General features: G+C 48.1%; 1 protein-coding gene across 1 annotated transcript; it reads right to left on the minus strand.

Annotated features, from left to right (window-relative positions):
• Positions 1-1101: 1101 nt before the first annotated feature.
• On the minus strand, positions 1102-19562 carry FECH (ferrochelatase). Its single transcript, XM_014939753.1, has 13 exons — positions 19482-19562; positions 19222-19378; positions 19086-19151; positions 16575-16680; positions 15241-15360; positions 14714-14862; positions 9830-9964; positions 9230-9336; positions 8174-8272; positions 7412-7519; positions 6599-6763; positions 6109-6168; positions 1102-5659 (listed from the first exon to the last, which is right to left on the minus strand). Exons 1-13 carry the CDS (start codon positions 19560-19562, stop codon positions 5525-5527), a joined length of 1488 nt encoding a protein of 495 aa, XP_014795239.1. The 3' UTR covers positions 1102-5524.
• Positions 19563-20116: the final 554 nt, after the last annotated feature.

Here is a 20116-nt window from a genome sequence, read left to right on the forward strand (position 1 = left end):
GGCAGATTTTAGACCCGGTCCAAACGTACAAATCCCCATGCTCCACGTGCAGGAGCAGAACTCCCCTGTGAGAGCTTGGAGGTTATGAATTATGAATACACATTCACCCAGCACACCATGGGGGGTGTCACTAGAAGCCGAGTACTTTTCACAGGGGAGGAATGGCAGCGCGGTGGGTGACAGGTGACAGCCAGCAGCCCACGGCCACAGGCGGACGATGCTCGGCAATCCTTCACCCTGCTCTAACGGTCTAAAGGGAGGGCGAGCCAAGGCTCCCACAGCGTTACAGATTCTTCTGGACTCAAATAAAGGTGTCACTGTGCGAGCCCCACCACGCTCACTCAGCCAAATCCCCATCCCCCTGCAGACCCACACAGCGACTGCCTGGAACGAGAGCAGAGGAGCCAAAAATCACCGCCCGCCTTCCTTCCCTCCGTTCCCCTCCCCGCCGCCAGCCCGGTAACGAGAGCTCACTAATGGACCAGCTTAAGCACACAGCAGCTCTCAGCACCGCTCTCCAAAATAATCAATCAAGCATTTCATTTTTAACATAAGAAATAAGCTGCCTGGAGACTGTTAATAGATAACTGAATAAATTAAGTCACAGGTGGGATTCCAAACTAGCGCAAATCTTCTTACTCACCATTTTCTTGAGCCCATTTTTACGGAGAGCACCCACAGCCCCCGTTTCCCCAGAGAGCAGACAGAAGCCATCTGATGGGCCGTCACTCCCCTGCACACCCCAGGGACGGACCCACCAGGGCTTGGCTACTTCAGCAACTGATTTGGCACATCAGGACTGGGCCGGGACCTCTCAGTGGGAGCTCAGCCCCACTCCAGGTAATGTCACCTGGCCCCTCAGAGCGAGCCCTCAAACAGGACTTGGCCGAGACCTACGTGCAGTAGGAGCACCCGGTGCACATCTGGATGGGTTGGTGCACAGCTGGAGGGCTTCCAGGGCCTCGTTGCTCTGTCTGAAGAAAATCACGGCTTCACCACGCATGACCGACCCAATCAACACTTCTGCCTTCTGGTGCAGAGAGAAGGGAGAGGACACCAAACCCCATCGTAAAGGGCTCTTGCTAAAGACACGCAGCTCAGTTATTTCTTCCAAAAAATTTTAATTGAAATTCCATCTTTATGGCAAATGATACACAGTAAGATTAGACAACATTTTTTTGTGTGTGTAACATTAAATGGAAGTCCTTGTTCAATCTGAAATACATATGTTAGACTAAAAGCAAGTATTTGTACACATCTGGCATTAAAAATAAAAGGAACTTCTCTCCTTGCATCTTACACTTCACACTCATTTCCAGCTCCCTGGGTGTGATAGAAAGGGAAAATAAAGTGAGCTTGTAGATATTCCTTGGAAAATCCCGGCCTGGCCGAGCGTAGCTGTGCCACCCTCTGCCCCGGGGGCAGCAGGTTAGCTCACAGCCTGCCCACACACCTCACACCATCACTTACAGCACCACTCGTGGAAGCTACTGCAGTTTCCAAAATGCAGCCAGTAATAAGAGAGACCACGCAAACTCCAAAAGAGAAAAACTTCAGCTGAACAGAAAGAAAGCAAAAAGCAGAATAGCAGAGAGATAAATCAGGAGAACAGCGTAACCACAGGGAAATTCTTCAAAACATGCCATGTGCAAACACCTTTACTTCCCACTTCACTGTCCTCGGGACACCATGGGCTGTTTCCAGACTCTCCTATTTTTTCAGCTGGCGTGCTGGTGTGATGATTCCTTTCCCCAGCTCTCACCCTGACCCGGAGGTGCAGGGTGGGTTGTGCGAGCGGCACCCCCCGGCATGGGCAGGGGGAGAGCCAGCAGCCCGGGCAAGGGGACAGTGACACAGCAGCGTCCCTGGAGCTTCCCCACTACTCACATCCAGCCCGAGGACTTGGCTCCCACCAACCAAACCTTGGGATACAACAGCTGCCTCAACACATCACTTCCCACCCCTTGCTTTTTGTCAGGGCACATGTAAACAACATACACTTGCAAATGAAACAAAGTACTGCAAAAGGAGTGTAACTGACAAGGAAAAACCCAAACTAGATCATTGTCCCAGGACCAGAGCCCCCCAGATGCTGATACCTCCACGTGCTCACGGCAACTCAAGCAGAGCAGAGAGCGCTCAGCATCTGAGAGGGGGTCCTGCCCGAGTAGCACCAAACGTCTGACATCTGCCAGGGGGCAAACAGAATGCCTCACTGTGGGTTACAGCTGCAATCCCCACACGCAGTGGCTGCACCTCACCGTCAGTGCTGAAGAAGAAGGCACATAAATGGATGGGCTTCATCTCTCCTCACGTTAGACCTGTGCAAGGTCCAACTGCCTCCGAGTTAGTCCCCACGCCCCCCTCACCCTCAGAGGCAGCAACGGAGTGAAACCCACCCAACCCGGTGTGGACATCTGCTTGGAGAGACAAGTAATTCCTCAGAATAGTGTATTAAAACAATCTTTGGACCATAAAAGGTACCCAGGAAACCAGCTCAGATGTCGACATCGAGATCGGAAGCATCTAAAGTAAGGTCAGACAAATTCCACTGTCAATTAGCATAGTCAGGAATGCTCCCAAATAAAAACCCCAGGATCAGAAGACTTCCGTAGCAGCAGAATTCCCACTGTCACTAGTCTCAGTTATCTTGCTTTCTACTAAAAATACCCAGCAGAGCTGCTAGCTAACTCAGGTGGATTTTTCAACAGGCTTTTGATGCTGCACTAGGACAAAATGACATGTTAGGGAGCAGGACAGAGTGGTATTACATGGGCAGTTCAGCACAAGGAAGAACCCCACCAACTCTGTGAGATGAGACCCATCTGCTAAAAGCTAGAAAATTAAGTGATTTCTACATTATGGTCTAATAGCAGCAATAGGCTCAGTAATTATCTCACTTGTGGTTAGCATACTAAAAAGTGAATTTTAAATACCTTTTATAACTGGGGACAAATGTAATGCCTCATAATTAGTACCGGCTAATACGTTCAGTACTCTCTCCAGTATGGAAATAAAAAGCCAATCTATATTTATAGCATCACAATGTTCACATAAAGTTAACCTTCAGTTGCCAGCTCCAGCCACACTTCTAAACGTGCTGGTCACAGCTGTGATTTGAAGGTCAACATGCCCTTCAGCTGGTAAGAAAGAGGTATCAGTAGGAAGATTCTACAAACAGGCTGTTTTCCATGGACCCCTAAGCGGTCAAGCTTAGTGTAAGGAGTCAAGCAGAGGAACGGGAACAGAGGAAAGAAGTTCTTTGTCCAACGAGAGATAAGGCCAGTGTTCCCTTCCCACACGTATTGCAGACATTTTTACTCTACTGACATTGATGCAAAGCTTTTCCATGGACATGTGACAGCCACCTACTCCCCCTGAGCAAGGGCAGGCATCAGCTTTGTGCTCCTTCTTCCTGCCAGGGCGGCGAGCAGAGACCAGGAGGGGAGCAAGAACGGGAGAAGAGCAGTGCTGGCTGCTGGCTCCCTGCCACCCACACAGGCACCGGTTAGAAGGGTCGAGGAAGACTTCTTTCTGCTAAAGCAACCAGGGGCAGCAGTAACGTCAGAGGCTCTGGAGGAGCTGCAGTCTGCCCCACCACGATCACCCTGGGAAGCTGCAGTATGGCAGTAGAGACATGGCAACCAACTCTGGAGAGGTGTTGGCCCGCAGGCCCTAGCGAGGCTGTGCTCCATGGCAGTACTGGGCCCGCTGGCTGACCGACACAGCATCCATTCATTGCTTTAGTTTGATTCTTTCAACATAAAATAGAAGAGGACAAACCCCTGCTATACCAACAGAGGCCTGTCTTCTTTTTAAATAACCCTGTCCTTGAAAGATCAGAGGCTCAAACGGCTCACGCCTCATAATTCCATCAGCAAATAAAACTGTCTGAGCAGCGCGGCATCTGCTTCCCAAACATCACCATCACTGAGTCGCCAACGACAGACAACAGCCTGCGTTGGCAAAGTACCGGCATTTCAGTGCTAATGACGGAAAGTAAACATGGATACCCATGAAACTGAGAGCCAGAGTGACAGACTGATGGCTCAGTCCCACACAACAGTCACAGCTTTGCTCCTCTTCCCTCCCACCCAGAGGAGAGGTCCCCGGGTGAGGGGACCACGAGTGAGGTGGTGCAGCACTCAGAACCTGCCCTCAGCCACTCCAAGCACCCAGCTCGGGCTCGCTCTGTGGTGACCAGCCTTGTGGGAAAGGCCCCTCCATCCCAAGACTAACCCAGACACCGGTCCCGGTGCCCACAGCGAGGGAATACTGCCCTCAGAAGGGTTTTCACCACAGAACTGCTGCTGCCTGGGAGTGGATTCAGCAGTCCAAACAGCTGCCAGAAGGAGCAAGAGGTTCAGCTGGGGTCCGAGTGCATGCTCCTGCCCTCCAGCAGCACCAGAAGTCTGACAGAGGAAACTGGGCTGTTGGCAAAGGCCTGTGTGAGCACAGGGCTGGTGGCCCGCTCCCGGGCATGTGCTATGTAAATCACTCCTGACTCACCACCTCAGCTCTAAATTACAGCAGCAATTAAGCTACATCAATCCTACCTACGGAACTCCGTAGGTATCCCACAAAAACCACAGTGCTGCGTCACAGTAGAAGCACGGAGCAGATCTACAAACCTCTGGAGAGCAAGCCCGGCTTCCGAAATTTACCTAACCAAACTGAGAAAGCCCTTTTTAATAAAAATTTTTAAAAGCCATTTTGCTTAAAAGAGAAACCAGCACGTTTCCATACATGCTGCTGATAGCTGCTGGATTTGAAACACCCACAGTTTGTTCCAACTAATCACGCTCTTCAGCATCACCCAAACAGGTTTATTCCTCTCATTTTATGCTCTTCAAACGCAGAGGCTTTTCCTGCAGATAACGAGAGGGTTTTTTCTAGAAAATGTAAACAAATCTTGTGCGTTCTACTATCCCAGCTAAGCTTTCACCAGAAGCTTCTGGCAGGAGGGAAAAAAAACCAAAACAACACAAAGCCTTATCTTTACGTTCTAAAAAATACACACATTATTTAAAAAGCATTAGAAGTCACTTGATCTTCAAAGCCATCTGAAAAATCGCTCTCAGAGAGATCAACAGTGACTATCCTGGTTATACTGTACCTTAAGCATAAACAAAACAAACAATCATACGCTTGACCTGGAAATTTGAAATTAATGCAGTCATGACAAAACTGCATACAATTAAATCCCTGCATAGCAAACAGAAGCTCATTTGTAGAAATTTCTAAGTTTTTCAGTGCATATTATGGGCTCACGCTAAGTCCAATCAGAATCAGATGCCATTTCACAGCTCGCAGGATAAACGCCTTGTTCTCCTACTTTCTGCAAACTCTTCTCAAAAAACGAAAACATAAGAAAAGGTAAAACAAACAAACAAAAAAGTCAAGTTCTCCTCACTACCATGAGGTTAATGTCCCAGACTACCAGCCTGTAGGTGTGTTAACAGCGGGGAGAGTTTGGTGAGGAGTGCTGCTTCCCCAGGGTGATGCTCCTGCAGAACCCGGGGTGTCACAGCTGCTGGTCAGTGAAGAAGGCTTTTGTCTTCCTGCAGACAGGATTGACGCAGAGCGGGCAGCAGAGGGTTAACTGCCTGGAGCAGACCTCGTTGGACTGGATATGGGAACAGACCAGGTCTGCCAGGGCCTGAAAGACAGTTAAGTGAAAATCAGAAGTGAACAAACCTATCTACATAAAAAAAATGCCTTAACGTGTGTCAGGCTGAGGGTGGGATTGACAAACTGTGTATCCATCAGACTACACCTTTAAACACCACCCCCCTTTACTTCAGGGGAAAATCCTGCTTTAAAGCTGCATTGGCACAGTGTCTTTAGACAAATATTTCATTAAATGATTACTACAAATGAATACAAAACCATTCTTTTTCGTCTAACTAAACTTCTGAATTTCATTTTGAAAAAGCAACCACCACGAACTATAGTAAAAGAAAACTCCTTGTGGCATTCAGATTAAGTACAGGGGTTTCCATTTTTGCTTTTAAACTCAAAATACTTCAAAACGACAAGAAGACATCCATAATCCAGTAGGAAACAAACAACTGCAAACTTTTACAACTATTGCAACAAAGCAGGTACCTTGGAGAACAGTGGATTTCCATTAAGAGATTCGGCTCGTCTGATATTTTCAACTCCACACTGAATCAAAAATAAGGAAAAAAGAAGTTAAATCTGCCAGCTCCTTCACTACTTAGCCTTCAAAATCCTCCTTCCTACTTCATTCAGAAGTTGCCCCAGAATGACAGAACTGAATGTAATATCAAGTTTTTTCAATACAGGAAAAAATAACTATGATGCAAAATTTCACTTTGCTGTCACAAATTAAATGATTCTTTTTAGTAAGGACAGTAGTGGCTTAAAGAGTTAAATCTAGAAAGACAAAATCCCACCTGTTTTGTGTTGCTAAAAATCAAGCAGAGCTAAGCCACTTCACAGTAATTTTCAATTTACAGAAAAATAAAATTTACGTATTGCAAAAAATTTGCAGCTACAAAGCAAATTTTAAAACAGGAAAGGTAATTTCAGAGCACCAGTATCCAAAGAGGTACAAAACCCAGAAAACATTCACCTCATTCGCTAAAACTTGGGAGTACTCAATATCCAGTTCATAAAGCGTTTCAATATGGTCACTTGTAAATGCTATTGGGACCAACAACATGTTCTTCTTTCCTCTTTGGCACAGTCCTTTAATGGTCTCGTCTGTCTGCGGTCCAAGCCAAGGCATCGGTCCAACCTGGAAGAGAAGGGGGAGGGAAATAAAGAAGAAAAACCTCTTCCAAAGAACACCCACGTTTTCTGAAGCAGGACCACACAGGCCAGATTATGTTTAAGATGGAGCCAGCTATTTGTATTTCCCTGCTTTTGATAGTACCTCACACCTTCTCCGAATTTTTCTTAAAGACATACTGTTCCATCATTTAAATCCCAAAGAAACAGAACCTGGACTGGCCTTAATGAGACTCTCATTAAAATAAATGAAAATCTAAATAAGGGTCTCCTGTTTTCAGTTCAATAAAACCCTGGCCACTACTGCACAGGGGCTTCCTGCCTTTTAAAGTTACCATTCTGTAACAAACTGTCCTAATCCCTTTGCTACCCACATCTCAGAACTAGATGTTATGAGATCACAGATTTTCTAACGGACACATCAAACATCTACTTTAAAATGATGCAATATACAAAAAAGGCAAGAAACTGCAGATAGAGTATCTGGAAAGGCTGAATCTGAGTAAAAGATGGGGACTCTGTTCTAGCAGAAATACTTGCTGAAAATGGGGAAAAGGCGCTGAGGTTATGATCTTCTGAAGCTGCAAGGTCCTGAATCCATCAGCTGAAGAGCTCTGCAGTGGTGGGTGGCTCTGCAGCATCCCTGAGCACATACCTTGGACTGCCACACCAGCCTGTAGGGGTTGGAGTAGTTCAGCTTCTCCATGACTCTCTGGACAGTGGCTCCCACTTCCTGAGGGTACGGATCACCGCGGTTCACCACCTTCAACACAGAAACACCAGACCTTTTCCTTCCAGGGAACAACACGTTTGGGCAGAGAACACCTAACGACTGGGGAAGGTGACCACGCTGCGTGTGATGCAGCTGCCCCAGGGATGGGCCAGACCAAGTGCCTGGCTCATGCGAAACAGGGAAGAAAAACCACATTCTTGCCCATCACGAAGCTGCTTTACCAGAACATCTACTCCCCTCCTTCCCATATAAAGGATAAATTACTGTATCATCGTGCATAGGTATGGTTATGTTATGGTAACAGCACTGCATTTTGAAAAATGCTCAAAGAGCCATTTTGCTGCAGCTGCTGGTTGCTGCAGACAGAGAATCAAGCCATTTACCATTTTACTTTCATCCCTTCACAGAAAGCACGATTACAGCTTTCTAGAGGTGAGAAAATAACCAAGTTTTCCTTTCCCTTCCCATCCGGGTTTGAGCTGGCAAGTTCACGAGCCATGAAAGCAGCCACAGTGAGCCCAGCACCCCACCTTCAATGGTGGCCAGCAGCACAGGTCTATATTTGCCTGGCACTCCAGGCACTGTGGCCCCAGCCTGCGACCGTGTGAGCCACACACCCTTCCCATCAGCCCAGCCAGCACAACTCGGGTCTAACAGTGGCAGAAAGGAGCTGAGGTCACTCACAGACATGGGCAGGGAGTGAGCCGAGAAGAGGATGACAACATCTTTCCTTTTGTCAGGTGGAAACAGGTTCAGTTCCTTCTGTATGTGATCGGTGAAGCACTGTTCAGAATAAAAAAGGAAAGCCCTGAGTGAGAACCACTGAGAGGCATTATGCGCTCTCAAACGGCCTGGGACAGGCAGCTTCCAGCTTCCACGTTGCCTTAAGAACTTCAAAATTCCCTTTTTGGTATGCATGGGGCAGAAAATGTAATATGCCAGCACGTATTTCATACTCTTAAGTATACATCATCACACAGTGCCCAGTCCCAAAGCACCACGGGCTCCCATGAGTTGTTTTAAGAGCAAGGTTTCCTTTAATTGCTCCTGCCACAGCCAGTGCTGTGCCTGGAATCACCTCTTTGCTGCTGGGTGAGAACCCAACAAACCGACGTGACCTCGATGTGCCTCAACCATAGACCTGCTCTGAGCAGGAATCTGGACTAAGGACCTCGAGAGGTGCCTTCCAGCAAACACTGTCAGGATAATAGGAACATGCTTTTAAAACAAGATGTGCATGGTGGTCACTTACACACGTTATCATGCCAAAACATCAGGCATGAAATGACCATCCCTCTCCTGGAGTTTCATACACAGTAGACAGGACACATTTCATTACCAGAACTAAAATGTAACCTCAAATTGGAGCGTTTCTTTCATTCTTCTCAAGTTGTCTTCCTTCTTTTAGTACATTCTACAGCTAAGTATCTTGTAAGCTTTGTTAGAAGCTAAGACTTGATCTAAGTGAAGTATTTCCTCAGAATGTTTCTGTTGCCTAACAGTACACTGTGTTTTTACTGGTAGCAGATATTTCTAAAAAGGAAACTCAATAAATATCTGTATTTACCTAGTTCTTTGTTCTTTTAAATTCAGCTGGCAATGCAAAGATACCAAGTTTCTCCTACATCAACCAGCCTAAGAAAACCCCAGGGAATGCCAAAGTGGTAACGTATCAGACCTGCTGGGTTCTTCTCCCTCATACTGACTGCTAATTTCAAAGGCTCTCATACAAATCCATACCTGAATAAGAAGGGGATGTGTGGGCCATCGGTCAATTATACTCCACTTCATCTTTGGCTTCTCCCCTTTTTTATTATAGTAGCGATAAATGGCATTTAAACTGCTTCCTGAAATGCAGAGAATTAAGAACATAAGCTCAGCCAAGGCGTTAGCAACTTGTCAGGTGAAAAGAGTTTTGTGGCAAGCTATTATAGTATTTTAAAATGCTGTATATTTATGCAACCATAAATCAGAACTGAGAGCCTCAAACGGGGACAATTCAATCAGAGTTCATGCAATATACCAGTTATATCAAAGTTCATACAGTGTGCGAGCCACGAACAATTTGCTAAACCGTTTTTTGGCCTCAGAGCAATTATTGGTCTGGTTTCCATGAAGAAAGTTTACTCAGTCGTGCTCCTGAGCCTTCAGTTTCCGTTATCTCACAGTAAGAAAGGTCACATAGAGCCATCCTTAGTTTAGAAGTGCCTACCTCAAATTTAGAGCTGCAGTAAAGACAGAGGGTCCGGAGCTGGCGATGGTGCCAGGGGAAGGGGCACTGTGAGCAGACAGGAGGGCTGGCAGGGACACCCCCCGGGCTCCCAGGGCTCAGGGACTCACCTGTGGTAGAGCAGCTGTACTGTGGGTACTGCGTGAACGCGATAGCCCTCTCGATGCCGTCCTTCTCCATCTCTTCAATGGCCTCCTCCGTCAGGGGGTGGACGTACCGGAAGCCAATGTAGTACTTGTGAGGCGCTGCCAGCCAAAGCACAGGGAAAGGAATGGCAGAAAGAGAATGAGGACTCTCAATGATACACCATTAATAAGTGTAAAACGGAGAATCAGACAGACTGAACCTGCTGAAATAAACTTGTTGATAATCTTCTGGCTGCTCTTCTAAACTACTGTCATATAAACACAGCCAACTGGTTTTCTGGGAACTCACTTTGCTGTTATTAGAATTTAAAGGTGATTTATACTATTGTCTGCTTCTGCTGGGAGCAGCTCTCTTCTGCTTTTCCTTAGTTTAGCTGAGGCGTGGTTTCCAGACTGCCCAGAGCTCTGGCCTTTTACTGGGCAAGTTCTGATTTAAAGGATGTATTGGTAAAAATAGTGTCCCTACAAGATGCTAAATGAACACTGCTGTGCCCTAACACGGAGCACAGCTACAGGCGTGCCACAGGCTTCCTAACAGCACAGCTCAACTCGCTTACTGAAATCAGAAGGCAGATGTTTTAAATACACCAATGTAATTAAAATGTCAAAACCTGAGGAAAGACAAGGCTTTCTTCATTCTGCCATACAAAAGGAAACACATTGCTGAAGCAGTTTGCACATTCCAGGTAATTTTATTTACCTAAACTTTCTAATACAACTGGGCTGCAATTTTGTGTGCCAGCACTGAGATATTCTGCTCTGCAGGAATCAGCTTCAAACAGGAGAACGCCCTGTGCCTTACAGACATTAGCGCCTGTAAGGCATTTCTAGAAAATCCCTCATTTTTAACCATCATTTGACACAACTGCTCTGGTCACCACTCTCACCAGAGAAGATGCCTTCCCCCACCCTGGTGAGTTTGCTCCCTTTGCACACAAACCCCCGAGTCTCCCCCTGGGACTGTTGTTTGGGGCAGGAACTGCTGGTACTGAATATGGGTCACATGTTCTTTCATTCTGCTTTCTGGGTGTTTTTCATAGCCTTTGAACACTTTTATTATTGTCTCCAAGGACAACATTTCAGGCTTTTCCATTTTTCATCTCTCATCTTTTGGGTGTTGGCTTCAAGGTCTGGGAGTGTGGTTTGGTTAGGGGCAGGGAGGGAGGGCAGGTTTCTTGTTTTATTTTGCCTTTTTTTTTTTTTTTTTTTCAAGCAGAGGACAGAGGTTCTTAGAAGAACAAAAGCCAAGTTTCTTTTTCAGGGTTTCCGGGTCACTAGCTCTGAAATAACATTTAAGAAACATTTAAGAGGTTTCTAAAAGGAACCAGATGTCCCGTGCTTGGTCTCCACTCCAAACATTTAAACAGGATTCAGAAAGCAGGTTCAGCCAGCCCCACTTTTCTGCAGGAGGCCAGAGAGCTCCCAGCTGGGAGCAGCAGCAAATAATGACCCAACTTCAGGAGCCAATAACCTCATTAACATTTTTAAATGGCATTAAAACCAAAAGTCTGACTAACCAGAGCAAAGACAGTAGGAGTTTAACCTGGGAAAAAGACATACTGGGAAAAAACTTCGAATTAGTCCCCTTGCCAAAGTGTAACATGTAAGAAGTACACTACAAGCCAGCAAAGCAGCACGTCGGTTCATTTACCCAGGAGGGAACTTGACAGGTGGTTACTGATACTGTCTAACCTGAGCTCTTCACCAACTGCAAATACACAGCAACTCTAAACCCCATGCCCCAAAAGTCCGGACCAAGGTAAAACTAGTGTGCAAAGTACTTCTTTGCCCTTTGTGTGAAATCTTACAAACACAACCTGCAAGTGACCCCCTGACAGGGCTCAGTGCTCCCAAAGCACTACTTGTGCTATTCCCAAAGGTGTAGTTCCCGTAGCTCAGTCTGGAAGCAGCATCCAACTGTTTCAAGCTGTTCTGAAGCTACAGGGTAACTGTATCGCCGTGAGGTTACTCCAAACGCTTCAGGAAATGGTCAGCACTCAATTGGTTCTTAGCAATGAATGGTTAGCACTGCAATTTTTAAAGCTGCAGCTACTGTTAGGTAAAAAAGGAGACTCTAAATGACTTATCAGGTGTAAGAACTGCACAGAGGTGGGTGTGACTTCACCAAAAGCCATCACCAAACAAAAGCAAGCGGGAGTGGTGCACTGAGAAAAGCAGATAAACTTCCTAAGCTTATCTTTGGAACCTGTTGCAAGCCTGACCCTTCAGGGGCTGCAGCAGCTAAAACACCACTGCCTTGGACCCACAGCCCCATGGCAGTTTTGGGTTCAGACTTCAACTATACTTGCAGGGACCAAAGCCGAAATTAAGCTAGGGAGCAGCATCTGTGGGAGAAAGGATCACACACCACCCGAATGAAGGTATCAGTGACACATTCCACTATGAAAGAATGAAATAAATTTGGTTCTAGCCTTCCAAGAGCGTTACTTTTCACCTTCCAGAGCCTTTTACCGATCTTCTACCTCTCACCCTTTTTCTACCCAAGTCTGAAGCAGGTGCCACAAAGAATTACAAAGTAGCTAGGAATCAAATAGGTGTATTGTCAAACGTGGAGGGGATTCCCTGACACAGCAGCACCACACCAGCAAAGGTCACGGAATCTGAAGGGAGAAGACAACTTGCAGCACCACACGTTGTAGAGCTGCTGAGCTGAAGAGAATGGAAACCTCGCCTCCTTGGCTTCTCTTACTCCAGCAGGTTTTCCAGTGAAAATGTTTAATGTTCCTCTTGGAGCAGCAGGACGAGAAGTATTATCTGTAGCGAACACATCAGTGAGGAATTCAGCAGGCAGCTTAGCGATCTCCTTAATTCCTTCTGCTCACAAAGACAGTCTGCCACTTCAAAACCAAAAAGCATAACTCAGAGAAATACCTTATTGGAACAAAGGTGACCTCGAGATAGGTCACTGCAGGCAGACCAAACATCACGCTACTGTTTCTCCTGGCTTTTGTCAAAAGAGTGGTGATTCACTGCCTTTTTTTGTCTGTCCCATGAAAGGCAAGACATAGAAGACAACCATCACCCTTGAGCTGCCATGTGAATGTGGAAGTTTATCTTCTAGTGCTGCCACTCACATTTATTAACGCCATGGTTTTAATGTCAGGGAGCAAGGTTCAGAGAGATTCTGTGATCCAGAGAGAGGGAGGGGAGGTTGCATTCACCTTTCAAGTTTTCTTATCATCAAGGAAGAGCTGGCAAAGACAGTATCTCCTTCCACCCAAGGCAAACCGTTAGGCCTTATCTGCTGCTGAGGTCCTCGGGTGGGGCTCACTGCTACCACTCAACCAAAAGCTACAAAACCTCATCTTTTCTTCACACCAACCTCCCCTTCAGTCCTGAAACCAGGCCTAACTGGCATTAGTTCTTTTATCCATGATTAATAGTTAAAGATTCAGACAAAGTTCCAAAAGCTCTGATTACATTCAAGCAGTAATTGCAGAGGGACATTTCAGAGGAATGACATTTCAGACCCACAGCTTTGGAGAACAGTCAGACTCCCAGGGAGCCACCTATTCTTTAGGCTCAGGCTGGCGTAACAGAGGCAAATACAAAAGGTTTTACAGCATGAAGTTCTGGCCCCAGGGCTGTTCCATCCCAGACAGCCCCTGCACAGCAGCCTGGCCGAGCTGGCCCCGAGCAGAGAAGGGCAGTTGGAGGAGGCAGCAGGAGCAGGGAAGGCTGCACCACACTCCGAGCCCTCGCTGCTGGCTCTGCGAGTGTGCGGCCACCGAATGACACCGTCCTGCAGTCAGCTACAAGGAGCAGCCAGGAGAAAGTGCCCGTGCATTTACAGCAGGAGATCCCACCCCCCTGTGAAACTCAATAGCACCAGTGTGCAGAACACAAACAGCCAGGAAACCCTGCATGGACAGGCGGGTTTCACCCTGTGTGTGCACACACACACACAGCCTGAGAGCATCGTCACTCTCCCGCTCCACCTCCTCATCAAAGACAGGAGAATTATATGAGATTGCACTGCCACTGGTCACAGATCTCCACCTCATTTACACCAGGGAGAATGCCACTCTGAACACCCTTCTCCCATGCCTGCCCGATTTGCTCGTATGAAATACATTCCCCTTTCCTATCCTCTATGGCTCAACCACTTGTCTCCAGTACAGACTTCAAGCTCAAGGACTTAGAGGGCAAGGTGTGACACCTTGCAGTTGTACACACCAGTGGAACCTCCTGTCACCTAGCTTCAGCCATCTGAAAATAGATACCTTGTGCATCAGAGTCATCTAGATTTCTTCCCATCATCAAAGGGGAGAGGTAAGCGTACCTGTAGAGGGTTATCTTTGGTAACGATCTGAGGATGAACTGAATCACTTTGTCTCCAAGTCCTACTCTCTCTCAATGAAAGAGGGAGCAGAGAACCGACTTCCTGATGGCTGAAGTTATGCACAATTAAAGATGCCAACAGCATCTAAGGGTGGACTTACCCAGAGCAGCTTTTAAACTAGTTACCTTGGGCACAGAGAGAGGTGGCAGCTGGACCACAGCACATACTGGATCCAGTCAGTGTTTGGTTGTTGGCTTCTGGTGCTACACTGTGGTACTACAGCCTGAATGAGTGCCGACAGTACTCCCCAAAAATCAAAGCCATTCTCCAATGCAGACACATTGGCACAAAAAAACATTTACATAGGCTTAGTTTTTAACAAATAAGAACTTCTGCAATATCTTTGTCATGATTTTCTAGCAGGACTGAGAACACTGTTCACACTCACAATAAAAATGGAGAACTAAAAGCTTCTTTACAAGTGTATACTTTCAATACATGAAGCAAAAGCAACTTTTAACAAGCAGAGCAGAGTAAAGAAGTACCGGTGCGAGGAGACATGCTGTCCAGCAGTTTCACCATGCCTTCTCCCTGCACTGCCGTCCACTTCTTGATTGGTGATCCACCTCCGATCCTGCTGTACTGCTCCTGGATCTTCGGGGTGCGGCGTTTGGCGATGAATGGTGCCAATTTACTAAAGCATTCAAAAGGTACACATATTAACATCATAACCCAAATCACCACCCTGTCCCCAGTCTCTCCCCAGCACTGCGTTTTCCACAGCAATCTCCCCAAATAATAGCAAACCAGCATTGCACGGCCTGTTTAATGTTACATTCCATCACCTTTCCCAAAGTTACTAGGTGACAGGAAACCACAATTTGCAATTAGAAGGGAATGATTTGGGCATGCCTACTTCCAGAGAATTATAACACCGTTTTTTGCACTGACTGGCCCCAAAAGGAGAGAGTCTTAAGAAATGCTGGTATAAATAGAAGTTAAATGTTCAAGCCCACAGCTAAGGCAGCAACACCCAACACTGACTGTAACACAGGAGTTCACAGTTTCTCACTTTTGAGCTGGAAGCGTCATTAAATCTCTGTCCAGGAAGAGACGAAGTAAGAAATCATGCACATCATCCAGCCGTTCTGGGCCTCCCATGTTTAACATCAGGATTCCTGTTTTAGGTTTCCTATGGAAGCAAGAGACACGTCAAATCCTACTGACCTACTGTTTTTTGGTTGTTATTATTATTACAAAACAATCAGTTTATCCTTTAGCATGTCTTTCACAAAAGCAGCATCCTATTTAGAAGCTAATCCTGGTTATGTAAAAATATAAACTACAAGCATGAATAGCCAAAGAACAAGTATTTACATCATCTGTTTTTTAAAAAGTAACCACTTTGCAGCACAGTTTAACTGGAAATATACTAAGGAAATTCTCTCTCTGCTGAAGGTCGTAAGGGACATTATAAAACAGGGTCTAAGGAACTATCTCAGCTGAACACCAGCTGTAGATTCCAACACAAAATTCCAAGCAATCAGCAGCTTCCGCAGAAAACAGATGAGCTACCCACACAGGACTTTGTCTTCATTACTTTGCAGACACATCTCATCTCCTGCAGCCGTGAAAGCAGCGAAGAGCCATTCTACACATAAAATAACCAGAGGGTTGATTTCCTTCGGGTTGCTGGGAGGGTTAGTTTTTTTCCCACAACAGGTTTTCTATCCAGGCGCAGCCCTGGCACACTGTTCCAAGGACAACTTCCCTCCCAGCACAGCAGAGGGGAGCAGACGGTGATATCAGCCTTTACGGAAGCAGCTGCTGATCACAACTCTCACCCAAGAGCTGCATTTCCCCACGGAATCATCTTCCCTGCACGAAGGAGCCCAGAGACCAGCATCTCTCACCTCCTGCATGGACGGAGCCGAGGTCGCACGGGGAGCTTTGCCCTCCTCTTGTTAAAGCCAAAGCTCCCCAGAGGGGCACAAAGAGGAGCCTAGGCCTGCCCTGATGGATAGGGACCTCAGTTTCCATTCCCCTCCTCCTGAACAGGTCAGGAGACGCTGAATAAAACCCAGGAAGTGGGAAACAGAACCTCAAGTAACAGTAGTGCCCTACAGCTTGTTCTATCACTGCTGCACTGCCTCAGGCCGTACCCTGGGCCACCCTGCAGACAAGGCAGGCCATCCTTGTCCCACAGAACTGTGAAAACAAGAGGTGAATGCAGCCAGCCAGATAAAAGCCATTACACACGCACAAAAAAACCCCTAGATCACACCCTGCGAGTGCCACATTTTACAGCAGAAGCAGCTTTGCTATGGGAGCAAAGCAGCCCACGGTATCAGAGGGAGACAGAGGGCAGAGGCAGCAGGGCACACCCAGCCCTCAGCCCACACTTACCGCACTTCGGGCTGAATTTGAGGTTTCGTGCTTTCCGTCACCGCGGCCGCAGTCGCCTGGCCCCTCCATCGCACCGGCACCCGCAGCTGGCTGCTGCTCTGCACAACTGGAAGAAAGATAACAGGAACATCAATAACCTCGCACCGGGCTGAGGGGCCTCTTCCCCAGATAGGCACTAATCCCCCAACAGCTACAGAAACGCTCTGCGCAGTACCGCGCTGCTTGGCGTCTTCTCCCTTTAAGCTCCAGCCCCTGGAATCAAAGAAAGTCGTGAAATTGCAAGCTCCTGCCTCTCTTTAAACACTCTGTATACTAACAGCTTTTCAGATACCAGGGAGCAACCTCAACCCAAACAAAAGCCTCACTGATCTTTAAGCTCCAATCATAAGTCCAAAATAACCGGTGAGAACACAAGAGAAACTCCGCAGGGCTGACAGGCTAGGGAAGGAAGGATGTCAAGCTACCAAACTCCTCATGCTAACTCTAAAAAAGCAAAGTATTTCTACACTGCCTCCACAACATAGGTTAGTCATTTGTTAATTTAGCATCCCCAGCTAACTTCAGCAGCGTAGGTCAGCACCTACAAAACCTAAGCACATGGCTCCTTAGCTTGACCCTGTGCCAGGTACCCTGAACAGCAGCTTCAGAATCCATTTACCCGGGGACGCAGGCAGCCTTCTTTCTCACTACCCTGTGAGGCGACTTCTATTATTCCTGGATTTCAGCATTAGCCAAAAAAAAGGGTACTTTACTTCCCACATGCTGGCTGCAGTCTGCTTTCTCAAAAGCACGCTTTGTTTTCCGTAGGAGTTCATAGTCATTACACGATATTTTTCAGTGCAACAATAGTGTGAATTGCCCAAGATGAAAAAAAAATTGTTAAATTCTTCATCCCCGGCTCTGCAGCAATCGTTTGGTGCGACACTTCCCTCGTCAGACGGCAGGAGTTCCAGCAGCAATTGAGCCCCAATAGCACAGACCTCCTCAGCAGCCGACCCACCCGCTGCGAAGAGCATCTTACGGTTCACAGGTCCCTAATAACATCCCCAACAGATGCTGAACGCCCTCAAAACCTGCTGAAATCAATGACAGTGAAAAGCATCTTGCAAATCCAGCTTCTTACTCGGGATTAAGCGTGTGTAGCTGGGGATGCCTGTGTCTGCAGCGACATAAAAGGCTGAAAACTAAAGAACTTCAATTCAAGCATCGCTGATGCCTGAAAGACTCTTTTCAAATGTTTATATTCTTCCAGTTCTTAGGTTATTGCTTTTTGAAGTGCTGACACTATGTGTTAATTACAGAGGACAACAAAAAGAGAAGTTTCAATGGCTGTATTGACCCTTCTGCACTGTAAATAAATACTGGAAAGCATTTGTTTTACTTAAGGTGAGGTTTGGGGCCCATTTCTATCTGCACCATAAAACACATGGTGCAGAACGCAGAGGAGGTGCAACAACAATGCTTCTAGCTTGATGGAAGATTGATAGAAGTGTTCTGAAAGTTTTAGAAGTGGGATTATCGTGGCAGCCTCTGGAGCCACAGCCTGACACAGCTGGTGGTGGGTGAGTGCCCACACTCCCATGGCTCTCGGGGTCCCCTCGGTTAGTTGCTCCCCCTCTACGGTGTTACAGTGGCTATAATTATACTTCAACTATATATTGTATTTACAGAGAGTGAGAAAGAGAGCTCCTCAAGACCTCAGGACAAGGGGAAATGGCCTCAAGTTGCACCAGGGGAGGTTCAGGGTGGATATTAGGAAAAATGTCTTCATGGAAAGGGGCGTCAAGCCTTGGACGAGGCTGCCCAGGGCAGTGGTGGAGTCCCCATCCCTGGAGGGATGGACAAGCCGGGCAGACGTGGTGCTGAGGGACACGGGTCGGTGGTGGTTGGGACGGTGTTGGGTTGGTGGTTGGGCTCCATGGTCTGAAAGGTCCCTTCCAACCTGCAGGGGCGTGAAACTGACCCGCAGGGGCGTGAAATTGACCCGCAGCTCTATTGACTGCCCACACCTCCTCGCCTGCCCGGCCTTATCTCACAAAACGCAACCCGTGAACCGTTAAAGAAAGGGCGATTTTTCACACAAACACGGTCTAAAAATTAAACTCCTGAGAGAAAAAAAAACAACAACGAAACAAAACAAAAAAAATCCAGAAAAAACCAAAGCCAACCAAACAATGAAAACCAGAGCCTGACAGCACACAAAGGCAAATTTCTCTCAGAAGCCTCTCAACTCCTCAGAGGAGAAGCCACCACCAGCCTTCCCCGTAATTAAGCCGGGCTTATCGAAGGTCTCTGCGGCGAGGGGAGCCGGCCCCGCGGCGGGGAGGCCCCGGCTCCCCCCGGCAGCGTTACGCAAAGGCACCGTTGTGTAACGGCCGTCCCGCCGCCCTCACAGCCCCCCAGCCCCGGCGGGGAGACCGGCAGCCCTCCGGTCCTTCCCCTTCCTCACACCCGCCGTCCCCCCCCCGCCTCGGCACCCCCGTTCCCGCCCGGCGGCGCCCACAGACTCACGCTGACGCGCCCGCCCGGGTCTTTTCTTCGCTTCGCGGGGCAGCTCGACCCCTCGTTCCCGAGCTCCTGAAGGGGGGGGGCGGCCTAAGGGACTCCCGGTTCGGCCCCCGTCGCCTCCGCCGCCGCCCCCCGGTACCGCCCTCGCTGCCGTACGGCAGCGAGGGCGGTACCGGGGGGCGGCGGCGGAGGCGACGGGGGCCGAACCGGGAGTCCCTTAGGCCGCCCCCCCCCTTTAGGAGCTCGGGAACGGGGGGTCGAGCTGCCCCGCGAAGCGAAGAAAAGACCGCACTATCCTTAAAGAAAAGGAGATTTTTAAAACCTGTTTTTAAACCCTGTCACTCGGGTTAGTCCCCGTCCCCCCCTTCACTCTGGAGAACTTTTGGGGAGGGAGGTTACCCCTGACTGGAAAGGGAAAGGAGGTGGCCTTTGGTGCTGGCGGAGGAAATAGACATATGTTTTGGCGGAGGAAATTGACATACGTTTTGAGTCACAGAATGGTCTGGGTGGGAAGGGACCTTAAAGCCCTGCTAGTGCCATCCCTGGACACCTCCCACCAGACCAGGTTGCTCCAAGCCCCCTCCAACCTGGCCTTGAACCCCTCCAGGGATGGGGCAGCCACAGCTTCTCTGGGCAACCTGGGCCAGGCTCTCACCACCTTCACAGCAAAGTTCTTCCCCAGATCTAACCCAAATCTCCCATTTTTCAATTAAAAACCCTTCCTCCTCATCCTATGGCTCCCCTCCCTGATCCAGAGTCCCTCCCCATCTCTCCTGGAGCCCCTTGAGGGACTGGAAAGGGCTCTAAGGTCTCCCCAGAGCCTTCTCTTCTCCAGGCTGAACCCCCCAACTCTCTCAGCCCCCCTCACAGCATCTTTGTGACCGACAGCTTCATGTCCTGCTGAAGTTGGTGCCCCCAGAGCTGGAGGCTGCACTGCAGGGGGGTCTCCCCACAGCTGGGGGTCTCTAAGAGATGGAAAGCACAGGCTGTTCCTTCCCAAATTCCGCCTCTGCCAGGGAGCAGAGGGAGAGCTC

The sequence above is a fragment of the Calidris pugnax genome, unplaced genomic scaffold (assembly GCF_001431845.1).
Source record: "Calidris pugnax isolate Ruff unplaced genomic scaffold, ASM143184v1 scaffold79, whole genome shotgun sequence".
Taxonomy (NCBI): Eukaryota; Metazoa; Chordata; class Aves; order Charadriiformes; family Scolopacidae; genus Calidris; species Calidris pugnax.